At 38.1% G+C, this 23,380-nt stretch overlaps 1 protein-coding gene across 1 annotated transcript in view; it reads left to right on the plus strand.

The window, feature by feature from the left end:
* The first annotated feature begins 260 nt into the window (after window positions 1-260).
* Window positions 261-23,380, plus strand: part of SEL1L (SEL1L adaptor subunit of SYVN1 ubiquitin ligase) — a 34,507-nt gene continuing 11,387 nt past the window's right edge. The window contains exons 1-15 of the mRNA XM_021542882.3: window positions 261-410; window positions 7,452-7,489; window positions 7,845-8,067; window positions 11,243-11,410; window positions 11,999-12,104; window positions 13,788-13,950; window positions 15,429-15,482; window positions 15,564-15,623; window positions 16,242-16,323; window positions 16,637-16,791; window positions 17,481-17,537; window positions 18,513-18,581; window positions 21,018-21,095; window positions 22,239-22,301; window positions 23,092-23,179. Of these exons, the coding sequence (XP_021398557.3) occupies window positions 335-410; window positions 7,452-7,489; window positions 7,845-8,067; window positions 11,243-11,410; window positions 11,999-12,104; window positions 13,788-13,950; window positions 15,429-15,482; window positions 15,564-15,623; window positions 16,242-16,323; window positions 16,637-16,791; window positions 17,481-17,537; window positions 18,513-18,581; window positions 21,018-21,095; window positions 22,239-22,301; window positions 23,092-23,179 (1,480 nt within the window). The 5' untranslated portion in view covers window positions 261-334. The remainder of the gene's footprint in view (window positions 411-7,451; window positions 7,490-7,844; window positions 8,068-11,242; window positions 11,411-11,998; window positions 12,105-13,787; window positions 13,951-15,428; window positions 15,483-15,563; window positions 15,624-16,241; window positions 16,324-16,636; window positions 16,792-17,480; window positions 17,538-18,512; window positions 18,582-21,017; window positions 21,096-22,238; window positions 22,302-23,091; window positions 23,180-23,380) is intronic.

A 23,380-nucleotide genomic window follows, 5' to 3' on the forward strand; every position in this document is an offset into this window, starting at 1 on the left:
CCGCGGCCCTCGCAAGGAACTGTGGGTGCTGTAGGAACGGCGCGGGAGCCAATGGAAGGGGCCGTTTCGGCAGGACTCGCTCGCGCAACGGCCCTCGCAGAGACACGTGCGGCGCTATTTGCTACCGGGAGGGCGTGGCGGGCGAGCCGGGCCGCGGCCCAGCCAATGGGAGCGGGCCATGTAGAGCCAGCCGTTCCCCGGGGCTGCGTGTGCGGCTGCCAGCGGCCCGTAGTCGGCCGTCAGCGCGGCAGCCGATTGGCGGCGGCGGCGCGGTGGGCGGGGCGAGGCAGCCGGAGTCGGGGGCGCTCGGCGCGGCCCCTCAGAGCCCAGCGGGATGGGGCGGCGGGCGCGCTGGGTGACCCTGGCGCTGTGTCTGGCCGCGCTGTCGGCCGGAGCGCTGCCCGCGGCCGGTGAGTGCCGCGGCTCCGCTTCCCTGCGCCCCCCTGGGCCCGAGCGCTGCGGCGGCGCTGCCCCCCGGGGCCTGCGGCGGGGGAGGGGGGCGCAGAGGTTTCTGTGCGGGTCCTGACGCCCGCACCGGGGCGCGGAGGCGGCGACGGCGGGGGAGGTGGCCCGGTGCTCTCGCGGGGGCTTTGGGGTGCGTGGGGCAGCGCCGACCTCGCCGGGGCGTGAGGCGGCGGAGGGGAGCGGGGCGGGGAGCGGAGCGGGGCTCCTGTCAGCGGCGCGGCCGCGGTGCCGGGACCGGGCTGCCTCAGCTCTGCCTCACCGGCGCTGCTCCGTAGGCCTGGCAGGGGTAGACGCATTGCTCAGTGCGGTGCCTGCTTTTAAAAGCTCGTTTAGCAGCCCACTTTGTAGTGCTTGCACCACTTAAAAGCGAAGTGAGGCGGTTTTTCCTCCCTAGAACGCGTTTTGTCCCGAGGCGCTGATAATGCTGATTTCAGCCTTATCAGAACGGTTTTCTCACCTCGATACGTAGAAAACATTTATGCATCCTGTTTTATGGGGCCTGTTTTATGTCCCCATAATATTATTTTCCCAACCCTATTTTGTTATGCAGCTCGGGTTTTGTCTGATTCTCATGTGTTGTCATCTACTTCCTTTCCTGGGGTTTCTGCCTCCCACACCCTTCTTTCCACCATGGGCTGCTGGGGGGATGTGCAGTGCTTTTATTTATAAAGCCAGCAGCCACTACCGTAGCGACAGCTATATGCTGTGCTACTGGGAATTTGCTTTTACACTGTTTCAGGAAAGTAACTTAACGTTTTCGCTAGAGGTAAGTTCAGTAGTTTGGGGTTCATTTTCCTGTATGCAGTAGGAAGTTGAACTTTAAAGTAATATTACTAGATTATACAAGCTTTGTAGATCACTTTATAAGCCAGGTGGGTACTTTTAAAGTTACAGAAAGAATACACACAAATTCTGTGAAACCAGGGAGATGTAGCCAAACTTTCGAACTATATGCTTTCACTTATAGTATATTTGAAGAAAAAAGCTAAGGTGAGATGGAACTGTGAATGTCAGATGAACCATCTGTTGTGTACGTGGAAGTTAGGTGATAAGGGCTAGGTAAGTGTGCAACAGTGGCTGTACTACCATGCAGCTCTCCTGTCTTGACTTAGCCCACTATCACAAAGTTGTTTTGTGAGTGTGAAGTTCTGATAGTTTAATTCAGCCTGCATAAGCAAAACGTTTAGATTCAAGTGAAGTAGTACAATTGATAAGCCATAGAAAGCAGAGTACATTAATGTAGGCTTAGGAGCTGTTTAAAAACTAAAATTGCTACTGTGGTGTCAAACTGTTCATTGCTATCCACAATTAATTAGGAGAGGGTGTTCAGAGTTCATCATTTGGCAGAAAAGTGTGAGAGGAATACATTTCTTGCTCCAATTTTTGACAAGAATAATTCTGAAAGTTTTCCTCATTTCATGCCTTGACTTCCCACAGTAACAGTATGACTTACTGTATTAGAGACTGGTATAAGTCTTGGGACTGTGCATTAAGTGCTTCCTTGAGTGTTTAATTGTTTCTAATGTCTGGTCTGTAAAGAGTCATCTGGGATATGAATATAGTGGGAGGGGTTTTAAGAAGAATGAGTAAAAATGACCAAGTATGACATTTGCTTACTTTAGGAAGAGTTTTTAATGATATTTTTTTTAGTAGTGAATATTTTAAATATAACTCTGTTGTCATGAACTTTGTTTAAATCAATTTATTGAAAACCTGAGTTTAATACAAGAAAATTCAAGCTCAAGGGAAGGGGCACTATATTTTTTAAACATATGCTATTGCTGCAGATTATGAAGGCATTTAAAATTGTGACTGGGGAAAGATATTAAAAAGCACTGGCAAAAGCAGCTAAAAAATGTTAAGCAGGTGTGTTTTCCAAATGAAACTGGATGTCTTCTGGTCATTGCAGGTGCAGGAGTAATTGCCTTCTGCTGATCACTCATTAAGAACATTGAAAATATCCTTTTTTCTTTTTTTTTTTTTTTGATTGCCAGTATTATTTGATTCGTGGGATTGTTTCCTCTTGTTTACAGACTAAGAGGTAAAAATGTTCTCATTCTGCCTTGAGAGGAAGTGATGCTTCCTCTGACTCTCCTACGTGTTCCATGGCTAACTCCAGCAATAGGCAGATGTTTTTATGCTGTCCCACTGATTGGTGGGACAAATGAGCGCACTCATACCTGTAGGGAGCTTCAACCTATTCTGCCATAAGTCAGAGCTCAGTGGTTTTCCCTGACCTTTCTGTTTTTACTTACCTGATTGAAAAATATTCCCCAAACTCTTTGCCCTGTGGTCTGGTTGGGAATCTCAGTTCCTACTGAGGAACTGCTGGAGAGTAAGTTCTGTAACTAGTTAGCCAGTAATTGTAAAGACACTGGAAAAAAGATTTTTATTCAGGGTGAGGGCTGACCTATATCTCAGTCTTCTAGTTGAACTAAAATGAATATGTTGCACAGATTGTAGCTGGGAACAATTAACTTGCTGCCAAGGATACTTTGGAGCTATTCTTGCTGAATAGGTGCCACTTAAGGATTTTACTTAACTCACTGCATGTTTTAAAGCTTCATGTAATGGGAATAGCATCTATGCTATTGAGTCTGTTTCTGTGCTGAATATATCTGTCGAAAAATTGATGAGAAGCAGTCTGAGGTAATTTTTTTCTTAAGATTATCTTTTTTCCCTGCAAGAACTGGATAAACAGAGTTTGCATTCTCTTTCAGTGTCTATCTAGTCACTGGCATAAAAACAACATTGAAAGAAATTGCCAGAAGTACTACAGAAAATCTCTCATGGATGCTCTAAAGCAACCACTGCCAAACCACTTCTGTTCATGCACCCCTCTCCATAGAAAGATTTTTGAGCATGCATTTTACACGTATTTTTTGTAAGTTAAACATTGCTGTAATCCTGTCCTAACATATTATGTGCCTCATAAAACATACACAAAAACACAAATGAAAAAAAGAATGAAATAAAGGTGGAATGACCACTGTACTAAGAAAAGTTTTATGTATTAACAGTCCGAAAGGTATGTTATTCCTGCAGCCTTGTTGGGTTGGCTGGCATACTCCCTGAGGTGTGCATACTCCACTTGGGAGATCCCTGCTCTCAGCAGAAGCCCACTACTTGCTTTTTTGTCATAGTGTTTGAGGCTTGAAGAGCTTGGCAAAAACTAGAAGGAAACTGACCGCAATAATCAGGGATTCATCACAGCTGTGGGAAACTGCTTCACTTACTTAATTTTTGGTTACTTCCTGAGTGAGTGACCATTTTAACATTGAAACTAGTGGTATTTCTTGTCTGGTAGTCACAGCCCTTTAGCTTTATGGGCTGTTAGTTGATCTGTTCTTCTGGTACAGCAAAACTTTGGAACTGTTGAACTCCCTCAAGCTAATGATGTTATTGCTGAATCACACTGCATAGCTCTTCAGGTTTCTACCCTTCACTCCTTAGTGCTGTCTTGAAAACAGTAATTCTCACGAAATGGTAGGAGCTTTATCCAGCATATTGGTGGGATCTTTTTCTCTAGCATAGGCTGCCAGAGTACTTTTGCTATATTTACATAGCATGCTTGAACTGGCCTTTCTAGTTGAGAAAAAATTTATACTTCTTAAAGCTGATTTTAATTATATATGAATTGGTGGATGGTTGAAAAAAGATTTTGGTTCTGTGAAGTCCTTTAAAGTCCTAGCTGGGTGTGAGAGCACCCAACAATGTCTACATCTCATCACTGCAAGTGAAGCATTCTGTACACCATTGTCAACTGCCCATTTGCGCCATAGGTATTTTTGCCTACCTTTTCCTTTTAATAGATCATTGCACTCTCTAACTTGTTTAACAAATTGCTAGATTAATTTCCACTTGGCCTTTTTAGGGCAGGTTTCTAGAATTAGAAAGCCTTGGTAACAGAGCCAAATAATAATTTTTAAAAAACTTAGTTACTTTGTATAATTGAACTGTGGAAAAACAAGCTAAATTATCAGCTTTAATCTCTGAAGCAGGTGCATAAATATAACATCTGTGACTTTGTTCAGTAACTTAGCCTTGACTAATAAACTGTTCTAGGTCCAACTGTGACCTTTCATGGACCTTTCATTAACACTTTCAGAATAGTTTTAACAGTTTCACAAGAGTAAACCCACTTCTATAACCAATGAGTGCATATTAGTCAGCAGTTCTATGAAACAACAAGGCTGTAAGTGATCCCTCTTTTAGTCATACTGTTCATTATCTCTGCAATCTCATCTGCCTATCTTAGAAAAAGACTGAAAGTTAAGAAAAATTAATCTTTTGGTTTTGCTTTAGTTCCTTTTGGAACCACTGTTTGAAAACAATCGTTCAAGTACAACTTCTCAGTAACAAAGCTAGTTTCTTCAGAGAAAATTTAAATTATGCAATAGAATGGAAATAGGCTTATTTACTTTCAAAGAAGGGCAAACACTTTGTGAGCTCTACCTTATGTTGCTCAAATGACTCTTGCCTTTCAATTTAGTAAACCTTTTGTATATGAAGTTACAATAAAATTGTTCTTTCATATCTGTGCATAGACAGTATAACCTATTTATATTTGTTCTTGTGTGATCTTTTGACATAAAGTGAACCTACCGCCATAGATTGACATCAGTTAGTGAAGCCTTTTCTCAAATGTTAGAAAGCTCAGGTGCTGTCAGGCATATAGGCTGGTTTTGTACAGAGAAAAACAATCACCCTAGCTGGTGTAGCTGTTAAAAAAAAACCAAACATGGTATTTCCTACTGCAATAACAGGTACTTTATAAATGCTTTGTCTATATTAGAAGGAGCATACAAGCTACTGGGTAGATTACCCTGTCTTAGTTTTCCTGCTCTCCAGAAGCATGTCTGGATGTCTTGACAAGTTCTGAAGTTTGAAGGTGGCGTTTGGTCATAAGTCAGAATTATTTAGGGTAATAGAATATAACATGTGGGAAATATGGTAAATGACAACTTCTTTCATAATTCCAAAATAGAAACACCAGCAAGTATCCTAAATGTATGTGTACTTTAAATTAATTTAAAGACCAATTGTCATATAATGATCAATAGTGTCAAAGTTCAGTGGCAGAACTTCTTAGGATTTATCACACTTGCCATTATCTGTTAGGTTCAGCAAGCTGCTAACCCCTGAGGTCTCTATCAAAAGTGCAGCTAGCCTTTTTTTTTTCTTATGCGTCATTATGTTTTTTTCCGAATTGGTGTTTGTTCTTATGCTGTCTTGGTTGCTCCTTGCAGGGTCTGTTTCATTTGGGGTGCTCTGCTGTCTCCACAAGTTTTTCTGAAGTGCTCTATATATTTTCATTTTCAGACCTGTAGAGTACAGCTGCTTACCTGCATCAACTGTTCCAGATCCTTTTTAATTCCATGACTGCTGGCAGTCAAACTCTTTGAGCTTTACATCCTCTTCACCATCCTCAACAGGCTGTTATTTAGATCTCTCAGTTGTACTCGGTCATCTCATCACCATAGTTTTGCAGCTTAATTTACATGTCTTCACATTTTTTCTTAATTTCTGTTACACTGTTACAGCTTGAAGTTGAATTATTTTCACTGGTTCCAGTCAAAGGTTGTTCTTCAAGTACGAATAAAGAATCTAGATTCTAGAAAGTGATTTCCAAGTTTAACCCTTTCATTGTAAGGGTTCTAGTAGTAGACTTCTAAACATGACCCGATGAAGTGTCATGTTTGGAATTTGTTGCTTCAGAGATGGCTTATTTCTGGTAAGTCACTTTACTTGCATGACAATGAAAATTGTGCAAGTGTTGTTTGCTGCTAAGTGCTTACAGGAGTCAGCAGAGTTCTATAAACTGTTGGTAGTGTTTATGCAGGTAGCCTTTCATGGCTAACTGTAACGTCCTAAATGTATCTCATGTACAGGGCATTAATTTCTATCAGTTTAGACATCTTTTCCAGTCACAGTTCAGATCTCCAGCCCATCATTGCTTTGCCACTGCTACAGGGCATTGTGCACCACACAGCCTCAAAAAGGGTATTTCTAAGCATAGGAGGAGTTAGTGGCAGCTTTGCTAAGTGGTGTCTTTATGTTTTGACCTTTTATTTTAATGTGAGTTGTGTACCAGAGAGAAGGAGTCCTGTGGCACGTTCTATCAAATGTAGGGGGGATTTTGCTGAAATGAGCAAAAATCACTCTGAACAGTCACATCTCAGTGATGTTAATTTTAGAGGCTTCCCATTAAAATGATAATACTGACCAAGTTGTTTGAAGCCCATTTTAGTTAAAGGAAGAGAACAATTTTTGCATAAAAAATTCAGAAAACAGTGTCATAAATAAGCTGTAACAAATAAGCTCTTCTGATTATCTTCACCTTTTCACATGTATTCCTTTAGTGTCTGCCTAATACCCTTTCTTGTTTACCATTTCTTTCCTTCCAGTCTTTCTAATCAAATATCATATAGCTTTTAGACAAGAAAGATGACAGTTAAACAAGACTTCCATCTTTTGAAGAGTATCTTAAATTCTTTACAGTTTTGGATAGAAACCTCTATATAAAGGTTTGAATATGCTGATCAGGCAGAATCAATTGGTATTCTATAAAGGACAATGTTTAATTATAAGCATGGGGGTGTGAATACAACTTTCCGGTCGCTACTGGAGCTGTTGGTACTAAAGCTGATTTGCTGACTAAAAACCTTATGTTCCATAGGCCTTTTTCACTGCAGCTTTTTAAGTAGCTTAATTGGACTTGAACCATTCAGATTATGATTTGCGTTTAGAAAAACTAGTTTTTTCACTATGGAACACACAGTTGTGTTGGCATAAGTTAAGGAAGAGGATCACCTCTGAAACATTTGATTCTTCCTCGTCACAGTTATAAAGCTTTTCTGAAGTGTATTAGTCAACTTGGTACACTAAAATATTTCAGAACTACAATACAGTATTGTAACTAAAGTATTTATTTTTGAGATAGTTATTCATGGAAAAGCATTTTTACTCACTTATGTCTCTTGTAGATGAAGAAGGAAATCAAGATGAATCACTGGAGTCAAAGGTGAGGAGATAAGTTTCTAGTCATTGTGATTTTCCTGTGCGGTGAGAGCAAAGGTCTGAAATTCAGAACAATAATTTGATTTTAAGTTTTAAGCTTTTCTGTAGCTCTTGCTGTCTCATTAATTTTTTCTGTGCATCAGAGAAATTAATACTGGATTGCAAGTTTGAAACTTTTTTTTTTTCAAAGACCTGAAAAGGATACAGGCAATGAGAGCTGATAGACGTAGCTCCACTTACTTTTGATTCTACTGTTTAAGTAATTAACTGTATCTTTTAAGAAGTTTTTAAATGGATTTTAAGCCAGCTGCTGCTTCTCAGTTTCTAATCTCGTAAATTATGTGGCTGCTTTCCTTCAGACTTTATCTGCAGAGGACCAGGTAAAGGACCATTCCACAGGAACTCGAGTGGTAGCAGGTCAGATCTTCCTTGAATCTGGGAAATCGGACTCTCAATCAGAGAATGAGGAGAGCTTTCACAGTCAAGAAGAGGAAAAAGAGAATTCACTGGAAGAGTTGAACTCTCTAGAAATGTCAAATCTATTAAATAAGGATTTGGAAGAAGCAGAAATACAGAATCCAGGTAACTGCTCACAGACTTTTCAACAAGTGGTAGCATAGATGAGTCTGAGTAACTCCAGCATGTGGGTGAACACAAACAGTAATTTTGGACATACGAAATAACAAGTGTCTTAATCTTTCTGCAGTGGAATGGTAGTTGCTGCCTTTTTCCTTAGACATAACATCAAAATGTCTTGAAATGTGTTGTAATTGAAATGAGTAGTTATTTTCAGATTCATTTGAAAGAATTTTCTGTTCTTATTGTTTCTATCTTGCTGGTAAGCTGTAACTATCAAATAGAGAAGGCCCTGACTTCTTCAAATAGAAGTCAATTACAGATTCTGTGCTCTGTATGTCCACCAGCAATGCAAAGAGAAATTTGCATCAGTCTTTTTCAATCCATGGCTATGTGCCTGGTGAGTCAATTGACAGAAAAGGAACCAATAGTAATGTAAAGATGAAGTTTCCTGGAACAGCTTAAGAACCTCAGGGCAGCATCTAAACTGCATGTAAACTTCATGAAGTTTTTAAGTATAGGTAAGATCTTATGTCTTGGGCCTAAATTCCCAGAAAATTCTAATATTTTTTTTTACTACCTAATTTTATTATTTTTTTGATTTGCAGTTAGTAGTCAATGATAACTAGATGGCACAGTTGAGTACCTTAGCCTATGCAGCAGACTTTTCCTTTATACTTGTCCATAAAAAGTAAATCTTCAATATTACTGAAAAATACAGTTATGTGTTGCTAATGATATTTATCTTCTCAACTCATATTGAAATGTCAAAAGAAAGCAGAAGTTATTAAATGAGCTCTATTATGTAATTACTGAGTGTTTTCTAGGTTGTTTCTTTATTAGAGCAGAACTAATATAAGTTTGTGAAAACTCAGGCTTAACCATTGCTGTGTTTTTGTTTGATGCTATGTTGTACAGGAAAAAAGTATGTAAAATCCACTAAATATCTTTCTGCCACAAAACAGTGAGCTAAGCACTATATTTAATCAGTACAGTCTATTTCAAAACTAAACTTTAAGACACTTTTAATCTCATACAAATATGACATATGTCAAGCTGACTGGCTCCTCGGGAACTAAGGTTTTTAACTATACCTATCAACATACTGCAAGTGACTTGCAAAAACCATAAACTTAAGTCTTGCACAGTTCTTGGAACATCTTATTAATTAAATAAGCAGTGTGAATGGAGGAATTTTTCATTTAAAAAAGCAATTCTAAAAGAAAAGTATATGTTTTCTGTTAGGAAAAAAGAGTCCTAAAGGACAGCTTTACAAACGCTTTATGTGAGCATCTCTGAGGTACAGATGTTACACCTCCACATGAGCTACTGGTGACAGGACTGCATTAAGGGACATAAAAGCTTTTCTAAAAACAGTTTAGCTACTGTGTGTGGTTATGACATTGTGTGGAACAAAAGTATATTCTGCAAATTTCCACATATGTTTTATAGGATATGGAACAAAGAATCAGTCATTTAGAATTAGTGCTAGTAAAGGTTTTAACTTTCTGAGAAAGTTGTCCTACTCTCTTCTGATGAGTGATGAGGTTGTGTGTAAAGAAAATGATGTTTCTTTAGTTTTTGCCATGTTGTGTTTTGGGGTTTTATAACACTAAAAGCTCCATAATAACAATTTTTGCTGAAAATTGCTAACAAGTTTATAAAGAGCTGGTAATTCCTGTTGCACTTGTTTTCCTATTTGGAAGAATCTTACAGTAATATTGCCAGTAGTTAAAAGTAATCTGTATTTGGGTTTCCAGCAGCTTAAAGTATAAAATGATATATGTAAATTAGAACAAGTATAATGAAATACCACTTATTTTATTCAGAGATAATAAAGAAGTAAATTGCTTCTGTAGCATTTGGTTTGACAAAAGCTGATTTATCCTCTGAGTAAATTGTTTACCTCGCTTAGTATTTATCAATGTCTAAGTACATAAATAACTGTTGTGGGCATTTTAACCTGTGATTACATTGCTGTGTTACTCTTGGGATTAGTCTTTTTTATTATCTGGGAACAAAAACAGCATTATGGTTGAATTTAGAATTTTAAAAATGCAAAGCGGGGAGCATTGGGGCAGAGTAATCTCATAACTTCAGTATGCAGCTACATCTAATGCAGAGCGCTGTGTAAAATTGCTTTCCACACAGGAGACAAAGTACAAAACAGTACAAGTAAAACCATGAGTTCTTGAGGAGTTGTTCAAATGACAGTGGTACTTGGAGCTTGTTCAAATGACAGTGATAAGAGGTCCATAAGTGGTACATGAGCCCTTAGCAGAAGCTTGTATTAACAAATACCTGAAATTATTCCAGGCTAATTGCATATTAACACATTCTTTTTGAGTGGAGATACTGAAAATAACAGTTTCTTTCTTGTGATATAATTAACTTGGAGTGATGTGTTGGAACCTGTGTCAAGGCATTCAGTTATGAAGAGCAGTTTCAACAGGTCCAGCTATACCTAAAGACTTCATTTTGCTTCAAAAAATCAACCTGAAATATTTAAATTAATATAGTCTTTAGACCTTTAAATTATAAACCCCACAAAAAGGAACTATTTTTCTCTGTAACTACAAAAATTAAAGTTAACTTGAAAAAAACTCTATAATTGACATTGTCAATTGCATGGTTTTGCAAATGTTTTCAAATGAAGCTGAACCCAACTGTTGGATTTAGCTTAGTGAAAGAGGAAAACTTTTATAAAAGCCTAACTGAAATAATTCCATCTTCAAAACACAGAGAGTGAATTCTTAGTCTTCATAGAAGATTGATTTTATTTTAAAATATCATGGTGCTGGAATCAGTACCCTTTGAAGTTTTAGTGCATGAGAAATGATAAATTGTGCTGTTCAAAGCCACTTTGAATGCAACTAAATATTTTGGCAAAATGAAATAATGATTTTAATCTAAATATTTTCAAGAGTAGAAAATTACCAAACTCATAATGCTGAGAATTCTTTCATGTACATCATAGTGATTTCACTTAAATCTTTTCATATAGTTGTATGTTGGAGTGTACGCCCTGCTGATACTCCAGTACTTTATAGCATTTTGTCTCGTGTGGTGTTCTGTCATGATTGTGCCTAAAACCAACATAGGAGCACTTTTCTGTTTGTAATATATGATTTTAATTTGGGAATAAAGGAGAGTAGTCTAACTGTGGGATGTGTATTTTCAGTTTTGACAGCTATTGGAGGCACTGCAGATGGTGAACCTTGCCACTTTCCGTTTTTGTTTATGGAGAAGGAATATGCAGAGTGCACTGCTGATGGGAGGGAAGATGGCAGGCTGTGGTGTGCAACAACCTATGATTACAAGAAAGATCAAAAGTGGGGCTTCTGTGAATGTAAGCAACCTTTTGGCTTGTCCTTGTTCAAGGAATGGTTTTTTAGGCTCATGTTTTCAGTCCTCTTAAATGCTTTTTATTTCAGGATGTAGAAGTCCCTGGCCACTTCATACCATAATAAACAAGTAGTTATAAAGGCAAAGTTTTCATGATGGAAGAAGTTTTTAAAAATGCCAGTTCCCGGACCTGATTTGGGAATCCTGCAGTGATGGCATTTATAAAACTGTTTCTGAGGCTGTAGGAGGATAGGGGTTTGACAATGTTGCCCATTATACTTACTGATTTGTTGCACAAAGGCAGCCCTTCTCTAGGAAACATCCTTTTGAAGGAGGAACCTGCACAGCTTGCTTTCGAGCAATGAATGAAAACATTTTATCAGCAAATTTATACACTAGAGACATCACACAATAAGAAATCATCTATTAATATATCAAACACATCCATTAGACAGCTTTTTGTAATCCCTTTGCTTATTGGTCTTCAAAAACATGTTTCTGGCTGTACTTACCCTTTAGAACAAATAGGAATTTTGAGAGGATAGTCTTGAATGGTACAGTTTAAGCTCTTAATGTAGGCTTTTTCTTTTAGCTGAAGAGCAGTCTAATAAGAGAAAGCAGATGCAAGAAGCTGAGGATGTGTATCAGATTGGAATGAAAATCCTTAATGAAAGCAGTAAAAAGGCTCAGAAGAAAGTGTAAGTATACCTCATCCATCCCCACAGGAGAAGGATGATATGATTGGTCACTTTTGCTTAACTCAAAAAGAACTTGAAGGAGTTGTCCTGAGATTTTGAGCTTTATTGGACTCGATATCAAACTATGCAGTGATAGAAGATAGATAGTAAATATAGGGTATTTAGAAAAGAAAAATAATGCCTACATTCCTTTGAATGCAGTAAAAATTGTGTAAGAATAATTTCTGAAGAGTGGGTGTCATCAAAACATTGACTTAATGTAAGGTGATGCTGCAGTTCTCTAGCCCCAGTTTATACATGGCAACTGGCCAGGGAAAATCTGAGAATGTGATTTAAGTGTCCTTTTTCACATGCTTCTTACTGTCTGGTTCTCATTCTGCTTCAAAGATGAAGTGGGAAAAATTGGCATTTCTTGTCCTGCTCTGGTTTTTTTTCCTGCTTTCTGATGGTTTTAGTCACTATAAAAATAGTATTAAATTTAAGATCAACAAATCATTAAAATTCTAACAATTAATATTGTTAGAAAGAAGAGGGTAATGCTTGTAGACAAATCAAAGAATTAGAAATTAGTGTTCTGTTCATTCTACTTTCCCTTCTGAAGGCATCCAATTACTGGTTAAATAGCTGTTGGACTTACCACTATAATTTAGAATTGCTGTGGTAATTTAGATCTTTCTCCTGTTCATGTTGACAACTTCCTCAGTAAGTGGTGACTTCTGCTGATTAATATGTGGGGACTATAACTATTTTAGATTCATTTATGGAAATAAGGGAGTGTATTTCTACTTTATATGAAAGAAAGCAAGGCACATCTAAAGTCTGCTCTTTGGTAAAGACATAGTGACAATATCTGTTGGATTCTGAGTATTATTTTTTAGTATAAAATAGGGTAAGAATTCTAAAACAATATTAGGTGTTAATTCTCTTGTACACCTTACACTTTCTTAGAAGATGTCTGTGAGGAACCAGGTATGCCTCAGTCTGTCCTAAAGATCAAGAACAAGCCTGAGAATAAAAAGTAGGGGGGAGGTAGATGAAAATCTTGGAATGCTCTCAAAGGTCCCTGAGGCTAAGCTGAAGCAGGTTTGCTGATACTGCGCTGCCATGTGTGAGGTTAGGTGGTTTTTAATTGCTGTGAAACCAGGTGCTGTGAAATTACTTTGAAGGACTACCAGTTCTGAGACTGAAAGAGGAGCTTGCAGAGATTCCCCCTTTTTCAGCACTAAATGAATCATGTATGCAGTTGTCTTGTGCCCAAGGCTTGGTGTTTTCACTGGAGTGGTTTTGTACTCGGATTGTAGAGACTACAGTCTTCAGGCTGCTTCTCTTTAGCGTGATATACAAGACTGTTATGGGAATGGTTTTTCTGGTACAGAACTGAAAATTGTTACTGCAAAAATATCATAATTTGACCTTACATTTCTTGTGAATCTTAGAGAGGAAATGCATACTGCTTTGCTTATGAAGTAGAGCAAACATTAAAATTTAGCTTGTCCATTAACTAAGTCGTGTGTTGTTGCTTATATTGATGTTTTGTAGCTAGAATAAATTATTGTAGGTAGATGCATTTTTAGAAAATAAAGGCTAAAACAGAGAAACACAACCCCTCTCCAGAATCTTCAGGTTTATGAATGGAATTTGCTACATTGCTTCAAGTTGACAAAGAAATTGTTTTCTCTTAAGAGCATATCAGTATCTTCTGAAAGCAGCTGACATGAATCATACCAAGGCCATGGAGAAAGTGTCTTATGCTTTGTTGTTTGGGGATTACCTGAAGCAGAACATCCAGTCATCAAAAGAGCTATTTGAAAAACTAACGGAAGAAGGTTCTCCTAAAGGACAAATGGTATGTTTATCCTTAGATCCTACAGATGCTTCTGTAGGTTTATAAATTAAATAAATGTAACCTATAAATATAGGTTTATAGATTGTACTTCCTCTAGGATGCTTTTATAGATGGCACCTGTACCCTCAAAGTAGACACAAACACATCTTCTGTTTGAGTTTTAAAATATTTAACTACCAGTAATATGTGATGGTGATGATCTTTTAATTATTTTCCCCCTGTTGTATGACTGACAACATTGAATGTGTAAGTCAAAAAAACAGGTAAATATAGGTCAAAAAACAGGTAGCTATAGGTGACTCCAGCCAACAAACTTTCTGAAGCTATGTACTTTTTATGTGGTTTTTGTGCAATGTTGTGAACTTTTCATTTGCAGTTTTATCTGAATTTATAATCTAGGAAATAAAAACTCCTAGGAAACTTGACATGTATTTAGTGGATTGGGACTTTGTCCATGTGCCTTTGCACACAGAATTATTCATACTTACTGTTACAAAATGTCATAAAATATAGGTGTTACTGATTTTAGTGTCTCAGTATATACTTACTGAGTATATATACTTACTGTTTTGGGAGTGTCAGCTTATTAAGGAGCTATTAACTTTGTCTTCTCTTTGGCTACTGAATCTCCAGGTGTTCCCTGTTTAATGGTAACCCATTTACCATAGAAAGCAGGAACATGTTTTCTCTTGAGTCTTTATCTCTTGGTGATAACCTTGACTTTTATTGATCTAAAATTCAGTACTTTCTGCATGAGAATTTTTGTGTATGTTTTCAGATTGCCTAGAATAGTCTTAGACCACTGAAATATAGACATCTTTACATATACATTATCTTCTGTGCTACTAATTTCTATTCTGAGCTACCAGCTGTAACAGGTGTGATAGGTAGAGCAATAACTATGTAAATCTTAAGAACAAAAATAGCTTCTGAAAGAGCCTCAGATAAATAGCTCAGAGCATTCTGATTGTTTATATGTATAGTCACAGTTGCAAGTAACCAGTGGAGGAACAGATGCAAAACTGTGAATTCATAGGATCTGTGAATCAAACAGTGCGAGTCTTCTATGCAAGGCTGGGGTTTACAGATGTTTACACTGGTGTCTGAGGCACTCTGGGTACATGAATAACCTAATAGATGCTGCTTAGCTTCACTTGAGGGTCTTGAAACTGGGATACTTTCACTGTTTAGGACCTCTGGATCTACAGTTGATATTCTGGGAAGTAGTAGTTTGCTCCTTGCATTTGATTTACTCATCTGAATTCTGGTGAAACACGAATTAATTGTTAGCATCCTAAGCAACTGCATGATTTTGAAACTTCATACTTTGAAAGGGGCAGGGAAGAGCATAGATATAGGCAGCACCAAAACAGAAGGTGGTGTTTGGTGTACTCTTTGCAGCTTTGAATCTTTATGCCTATGTATTCCAGGAGAACTGATCCATAGTTTTTTAAAAGGTATGTTTTTTTTATTTCTAGGCACTTGGATTTCTATATGCATCTGGCCTAGGAGTCAATTCTAGTCAAGCTAAGGTAAATTAGAAATTTTCAGTGTGTGGTCTTATGTTTTCTCTTGGGGTCCGATGTTAAATAACCAGTGATTTTTATTTTAAGGCCCTGGTGTATTACACTTTTGGAGCTCTAGGAGGAAATCTGATAGCTCATATGATCTTGGTAAGTAAGATGGTTAATAACTTTGAACGTACAAGAGTATTTTTGTACTCCTACATTTTCAGTGTTAAGATTTCCTTTCATATGAATACCCTTTCCGAATCCTTTATCATTTTGCATGCATTTGGGTGGGCAGTAGTATCTCCCCCATTATTCATTTTTAATTCAAGTATGAGTCTGCTCATTTTAAGCTATGTACCACTATGAATTTAGATGGACCATGTTTACATCTCTTGACTTAAATCAGAGTTCTCAGACTTAAAATTTTTGTAATCAAGTGAGAACTATGGAAGAGTTCTTTATAGAAAATGCTGTTTTAATCGGTATTGTGAGATTTAAGACAAAGTGCAATATGTAAATAAAAGGCTTTACATGTTTACCATTAAGCATCATTCTATTTATTTGCTTTTTCTTGAGTAATATCTGAACTATGCTGGCCATGTTTAACCTCTAATAGTGTCAGTCATTCATTTTTTATGTAGCTACAGTGGACTCGTGGCCTTTATCCAGCCTATTGTCCTGTCAAATTTTGATCAAGTAATGTGAAAGAAGTATGTAATATTGCAAGCAGTTTGTTCCCAAGTAATTGATAGTCCCATAATAATGCCATTTCCTTTCTAGGGTTACCGGTACTGGGCTGGGATAGGAGTTCTTCAGAGCTGTGAATCTGCTCTCACTCACTACCGACTTGTAGCCAATCACGGTAAAAACTTTATACTAGGGTAACATTATTGACTTTCTGTGTACTTCTTTATTATTCAACTACAAGATACTAAAGTACTTCCAACACTAACAGTATAAATAGCGAATTTCTGCTATTAAACAAGTTATCCATTTGTCTCTTCGTTAGATTATGCTATTTTTATCTCTATTGGAATGTCTTAAAGGATATCAAAGTAATTAATTCTCTCTTGAGTAGCATCTTGAAGCTCTGTAGACATCTGGTTTTACTAAGATATGGTGTAACTTCTGTATTGAAAAAACCTGTCTGAAAATTTATCTCATCTGTTTTCCAGTTGCTAGTGACATTTCCTTGACTGGTGGCACAGTGGTTCAGCGAATTCGCTTAGCAGATGAAGTAGAAAATCCGGGAATGGCAAGTGGGATGCTAGAAGAAGACTTGATCCAGTATTACCAGTTTTTAGCAGAGAAGGGAGATGTACAAGCACAGGTAAGAGTCAGTTCACCTGATGACATTCAGACATTTTCAAGAATTATAGGAACAGCTTTATGAAATATTGGAAGGCATTGGAGCTTTAGTGTTCTCTTCATCTGGAATCAACCTGTTTCCTATTTTCTCCTTAGTTGTTATGTGGAGAGACTTATATTTTAGTGTGTTTAAGGTAGAACTTGGCCAGAAAATGCAGGGTTTTTTGAAAACAAGTTTAGCATCTTAGGAATGAGATCTTGACTAAGGCTAGATAAAAATACTGGTCTTGACAAGGGATTTCAGTTTCTCACTGCTCCTGCTCTTGTGTGACTTCTGCATGCTGCAGACCGGACCTCTTCTACACACAATCCAGGAGGGGAGGATGCTAATAGAGGCAAATTTTCCCAAGCCAACTTGATCATGTATCACTTAAGACTTAGGTAGGCAGGATTCAGATGAACAGTTGTTACTTTACATCTAGGACAGTATATTGCTTCTATCTAGGATAAATTTCCATTTAGGCTAGTGTGAAAAAGTAGGACTGTACTCCAGTTATTGAAGCAAATCTGTGCCTTCAAACTTTGTGGCATCTTTTAACTCTGATATTGTCTATCTCTGTGCATGTAATTAGCTCACCTGTATCTGTATTGCTAGAAAAAGGATGTCCCAAGGGAAAAGTCACGTATTTGCAATGTAAAATTTTTTTTTAGGTTGGCCTTGGACAGTTGCACTTGCATGGAGGAAGAGGAGTAGAGCAAAATCATCAGGTACCTTTTCTCTATATCTCTGATGCATATTACACTAGGCAGAGGGGGAGAAAGTATAACTGAGAAAGTGATGCAAAAGTATGTAAGTACCACTGTATGATATGTAACAATTTCAATAGCCTTATTCAATAAAACTTAGTCCCTATGTGACTAGAAGATGGAACTGATTTTTTTACATAATTAGTTTAAGATTAACATTAGAAATAAGAATGTCATAAATAAAAACTTCTTATCAAGTAGTATTGGAGCTGGTTGAGCTTTTGTAAATGTGGTACAATCTTCATGATGCTGTGAGCATGCATTAGTGATGAATGCATGAATCTTTTGCTTCTGTAGACAAAACACTGCAACTGTAAATATTAAAGATATTAAGTGTGCATAGAAAATAGAACTTCTGCAGCTGTAAGCCAAGCTACCTTTCTTATGGACGTTAAAATAGCTAACCTCATTCTGAAGTTTGTATTGAAAAAATGGAGTGCTAAGGATATGGAGTCCTGAGGATTATTTAATCCAATACAGTAATTATTTAACAGAAATTTGTCATCATATTTAAAATACCTTAAAATTACTGCTTCAGGAGGGTTCAGAGATGATAGTGAATGGTCAGAAGGAGTATAACCAATTTCTGTGTAAAAGTAGAATAGGAATTGGCAAATCTCACCTATTCTAAACGAGGTTTGATGGTACAATAAGAAAGATTTATCTGTGTAGCTAGTGCATAGTAGCAGTTGTAGTTTGTTGGTTTTCCCCCTTCTGGTTTTTGAAATACACTGTGAGAAGGATTGCTACTTAATATTGCAGTTAAATAAGTGAAGAACCCTGTCACATATATTAAAATAGGTGGGATTGGTAACTTTTATTCACAAAAGAACCTGGTAACTTGGTAAACAAATCTACCTGCTTCTACTCCATTTGCAAGAAAAGTAGCTAAAATCATAGTGATGGTAATTAAAACACTTATTTTCTTTTCTACAGCGAGCATTTGAATACTTCAATCAAGCAGCTAATGCTGGCAATTCCCATGCTATGGCTTTTCTGGGAAAGGTAAGATATAAATACTCTGAAAAGTAAGAAAAATGCCTTGCAATGAAAATTAGAAAATATTTCCTACTTTCTGATATCAGTCAATCTAAAACTTGAATTCTGGAATCTAATTATTGCAGTTTATCTCCTGTTTTGAATTTTTCTGCAAGATTTGAGTGTTGTAGTCTGTTATGTCTTTTCTAAGTTTTCCTTTACTTCAGGAATTTTTGGAGTTTTTTTAAACAGTGCTTGAACTACAGGGTTTTTTTTAATCAAACAAATATTTGAATGTCATTTTTCTGTGGTGGAGTTCAAAACTTTAAATAGGCAACTATTCTTTTCCTCACAATGTGTGAGGGAAAACTAGGCTTCTTAATATTTTCTGCTGGGCAAAGTTTTAAGTTGTGAAAGGAAATGGGAAGGAAATTCTTTCCATTTCATTCTGTGTAGAGAATTGAGGCATCTGAGTCAGAATTGCCTGTACTTTCTTTGCACTAAAACTTGAATCTATCTGCAGGTTGGGCCTTTGTTTCTGTAATCTCAGATTTAAGGCCTTTTTTGTCTAGAGGCAAATCTTATCTGACCCATCTGATTGCCTTCTATGATGGAGTGAAAACAATGGTCAGCAAGAGAATGTCTGGTAGCAGCTATCTAGATTTCTGTAAGGCCTTTGGCATGGTCCCATATAACATCCTTGTCTTCAAATTGGAGAGAAAAGGATTGGAGGGGTGGAATACCTGGGAGATAAGGAATTGGAGAGTTGTGATTAATGGCTCTATGTCCAGGTGGAGGCTGTGACAAGGGGGATTCCTCAGGGCTCAGTCCTGGGACTGGTGCTCTCTAATGTCTTTACCAGTGACACAGACAGTGAGATCGAGTGCAGCCTCAGCAAGTTTGCAGATGACACCAGGCTGAGCAGTGCAGTGACAACAGAAGGATCGGAGGCCACCCAAAGGGACCTGGACAATCCTGAGATGTGGGCCCATTAGAACCTCATGAAGCTCAATAAGTGCAAATGGGAGGGCTGCACCTGTACAAATATGAGTACAGACTGGGAAATGATCTCATTGAGAGCAGTCTTATGAAGAAGAAGTAGGGGGATCTCATGGGTAAAGAGCTGGACATGACCCAACAGTGTGCACTTGCAGCCCAAAAGGCAAACAGCATCCTGGCCTGCATCAAAAGAGGAGTGGCCAACAGGCTGAGGGAGGTGATTCTCCCCCTCTACTCTGCCCTCATGAGACCCCACCTGGAGTGCATTGTCCAGGTGTGCACTCCACAGCACAGGAAAGACATGGACCTGTTGGAGTTAATCAGAAGAGGGCCATAAAGATTATCAGAAGGATGGAGCACTTTCCCAGTTTAGGCAGGCTGAGACAGCTGGGGCTTTTCAGCCTGGAGAAGAGAAGGCTTTGGGGAGACCTCATTGCAGCCTTCCAATACCTAAAAGTGTCTTACAAAAAAGAGGGAGAGTAACATTTTGCACAACAGGTGGTGATAGGACACGGGGGAATGGTTTTAAACTAAATGAGGAGAGATTTAGGTTAAATGTTAGGGCCAAAGTTCTTTATTCAGAGGGTGGTGAGCCAGTGGAACAGGTTGCCCAGAGTAGTTGTGGGTGTCCCATCCCTGGAAGTGTTCAAGGTCAGGCTGGTTTGGGCCCTCAGCAACCTAGTCTAGTCCCTGCCCATGTCATGGCAGTTGGATCTAGATTATCTTTAACCCAATCTGTTCTATGATTTTTAATTTAAAACATGATTGGCAGGCTGCTGGCAGTGGTGATAATGAGTTACTTCTTAGAAAGGTATTTAGGTCACCTGTCTGAGATCTAGGTTGCAGACTATCTTCAGCCTATGAGGAGCTAAATCCTTATTAATCCATTTGAGTACCTTCTAAGGTTAGGCTACAATAAGCACCAGCTCTAGATCATCTTTTTCAGGCTGTCATTGTAGTAGAGGATTCAAAGTTAATGTCCTTAAAGCCTAAAAGAATAGCATAATATGCTGTTCAAGGCACCTGACAGAAGAAATTGCAGTTCCTGCTTTCTCTATTGGTTGAGTGTTTTGTTGCTAATTGTTGTTGAAGTGAACCAATTTTTGCTATGTTTTTGCAAAGTATTTTGACTGCCAATACAGTTTGATGGCCACTGGTCTCAAGACTTGTGCTCGATTGCATGTTTTTCACTGTACATTGGTAATAGTGAAGGGTATTGTCATTAAAAAAAAGTTAATTTAATGGGCAGTTCATTTTCCATGAGAAAGTTAAACCCTCTGAATTTTACAGCAGAGAGGTGTATTTTCTGCATCTGGACAAGTTTTAATGATTATTCAGTAATGCAATAGTCAGTATAATCTAAGTACAGTAACTCCCTCTCAATATGTAAAGTGAAGATGTTTCATGGTCTTCATGCTAAACTGACTACTTTGGCTGTTCTTCAGTAATGGCTTTCTCTTTCAGATGTATTCAGAAGGAAGTGATGTTGTACCTCAGAGCAATGAAACAGCCCTTCAGTATTTCAAGAAAGCTGCTGATATGGTATGATTATCTGTAAGGTGGAACTACACCACGTGCACTAAGCTGATAAACTCTGAAATGCTGCAAATGCTTCATATGCTCTTCCATGTGCAGACACTTATTCCCACTTTAATTTGCCCATAATCTTACTTGCCTAAGATGTCAAAAACTGCTCTGGCCATGGTGCTTCATGAAGCTCTGTTCAGCATAAGGAGTCTAACTCTCATTAATAGAGTCTAACTCTATTTCATCAATATGAAATACTGTCCACCTAAATAGTCTGCAATTCTGTGAAGTGCTAGTTTTTGTTAATTTGTAGTTGTCTTGCCACAGGAATTTACAGTGCTGCTGTTACGGGAACATATAATAGTTTTATACGTCTCATCTCACTGGAATGTTTGCTTTTTGGGATGATGTTTTTTGATCATGTTAATCCCTTATATGTGTCTTTGATCTATGCCTTATGATAGTGTTTGTACAATTAAAGCATAAGTAGTCCTCCAGGAAGGGTGTTCAGCATGTGAATCACAGTAGATTAAGTTCTGAAGGAGCTGTTGTAAGATAACTGCCTTCGTGGCTCTTACTTTCCACAGTCAGAATGCTGTTCCACATCTCTGTGCTAAAGTGAGGATCTCTCAATGTGCTCACCCTGCATTGAATGAAACTTTCTGATGTGTCCCATTGCCTGTCCTGGCACTGAAGCAGTGCCATAGTGCCTGCTTCTGTAGGGTCAGTGGTTAGCAATGTAGCCTACAGGACAGTCACCATTCCACCCTTAACACACGTTCTTAGAGTTACTGAAGTTATTTTGCAAGCTTCTGTAGCACCCAAAACACTTTGAAGTGGGAAAAACTAAAGATAACTAAGTTATTAATGCCCCACCTTTCTAGGTTTATGGGTACTACATTTTGTATGACACTGTAAAAGTGTACAGTAGGCTTTCATAACTAATGCTGAAAGCTTTTTCCCTGTTCATCAGCTGTGTAGTTAGTGAATGAAAGTTAGTGCAAATGCTGTTTCCTCCCTAAATAACTACTACTGGGAGCAAAAAATTAATCTCTTTTGAGTACTATATGTTTTCATGATATTAAAGACATATGAGATTTGAAAGATATAGGTGTAAGTTTTGCCTTTCTTTGCAGAAGTGTTCTTCTGTGTTTTCAGGGTAATCCAGTTGGACAGAGTGGATTAGGAATGGCTTACCTCTATGGAAGAGGTGTTCCAGTGGTAAGCTTTTGACAGTCGTCTTTCTAATCATAGGTGATTGTGTGACTTTTTGTTGCCAACAGATTTTTTTTTTTTTTTTTTCCTGGAGGGAAGTACTATGGAAAGCTTAATTGAAAATTCCTGTTTGACTGAAAATTCCTTGGGGAAATCTGTAATGTAAAAAAAAAAAATGCTCTATGGAATTAGCAGCTATGAAAGAAACATCTTGATTTTGCTCTCAGAAGTTTGAAAATATTGCTTAAGCTATTAGAAATGCATAGAAGTGTGCATTTTAACAGGAGATTTGAGCTTGTCTATAATTTTCTTGTGAAATAAAACAAATCCTAACTGTCCCCATTTTGTGACTCTTGTGGGAGTGAAGAAACACTGAAACTTTTAATTAGTTCATTTGCTTTATTGCTTTTCCCACAGGAAGGTTTCTTATCAAATGTTTTATATTAAGCTCTGCAAACAGGTACTCAAAATGTGAATTAGCCCAAAGTTGAGGAAATAAGTAGGTGTTCCAGAAACAGAACAGGGCTTCCATTCTGTTAAGCATAACTGTTCATAGCAATGCTATATGTGGATGCCAGCTTTGAGATAGCTGCAGAGTTACAACAGGTGAAATATCATTGTAGTCTATTTCGTTTTTTGCTTCCATATTTTGAACAGGGGAATATTTTCACTGGAAAATCTTGCTGTAATTTTTCTGTAAAACAGATCTGTCCTTTCACATATGCACATGCATATTTTCTCTCTTAAACTTTGGTGTATTGCAAGGCTCTAATGACTGGACCAAATCTTCCTGCAGAACTATGAGCTAGCACTGAAGTATTTCCAGAAGGCTGCAGAACAGGGATGGGTTGATGGACAGCTTCAACTAGGTTCCATGTATTACAGTAAGTGGCATCAAAACCATTTGCAGGTCTAAGCACCTGCCCTTTCAGTTACTGTTCACTAGGTGGCAATAGAAGTGTGCATACACTGCATGTAGAGTGGGCTTACTACATTGAACTAGTATTTCACTCTGTTTTTTCCTGACTTTTTCACAAAGCTTTTCTAGAGTAATTTTAAAAAGTACTGTTTCATACAACGCTGCT

This window comes from Lonchura striata, chromosome 6, assembly GCF_046129695.1.
Source record: "Lonchura striata isolate bLonStr1 chromosome 6, bLonStr1.mat, whole genome shotgun sequence".
NCBI classification, from domain to species: Eukaryota; Metazoa; Chordata; class Aves; order Passeriformes; family Estrildidae; genus Lonchura; species Lonchura striata.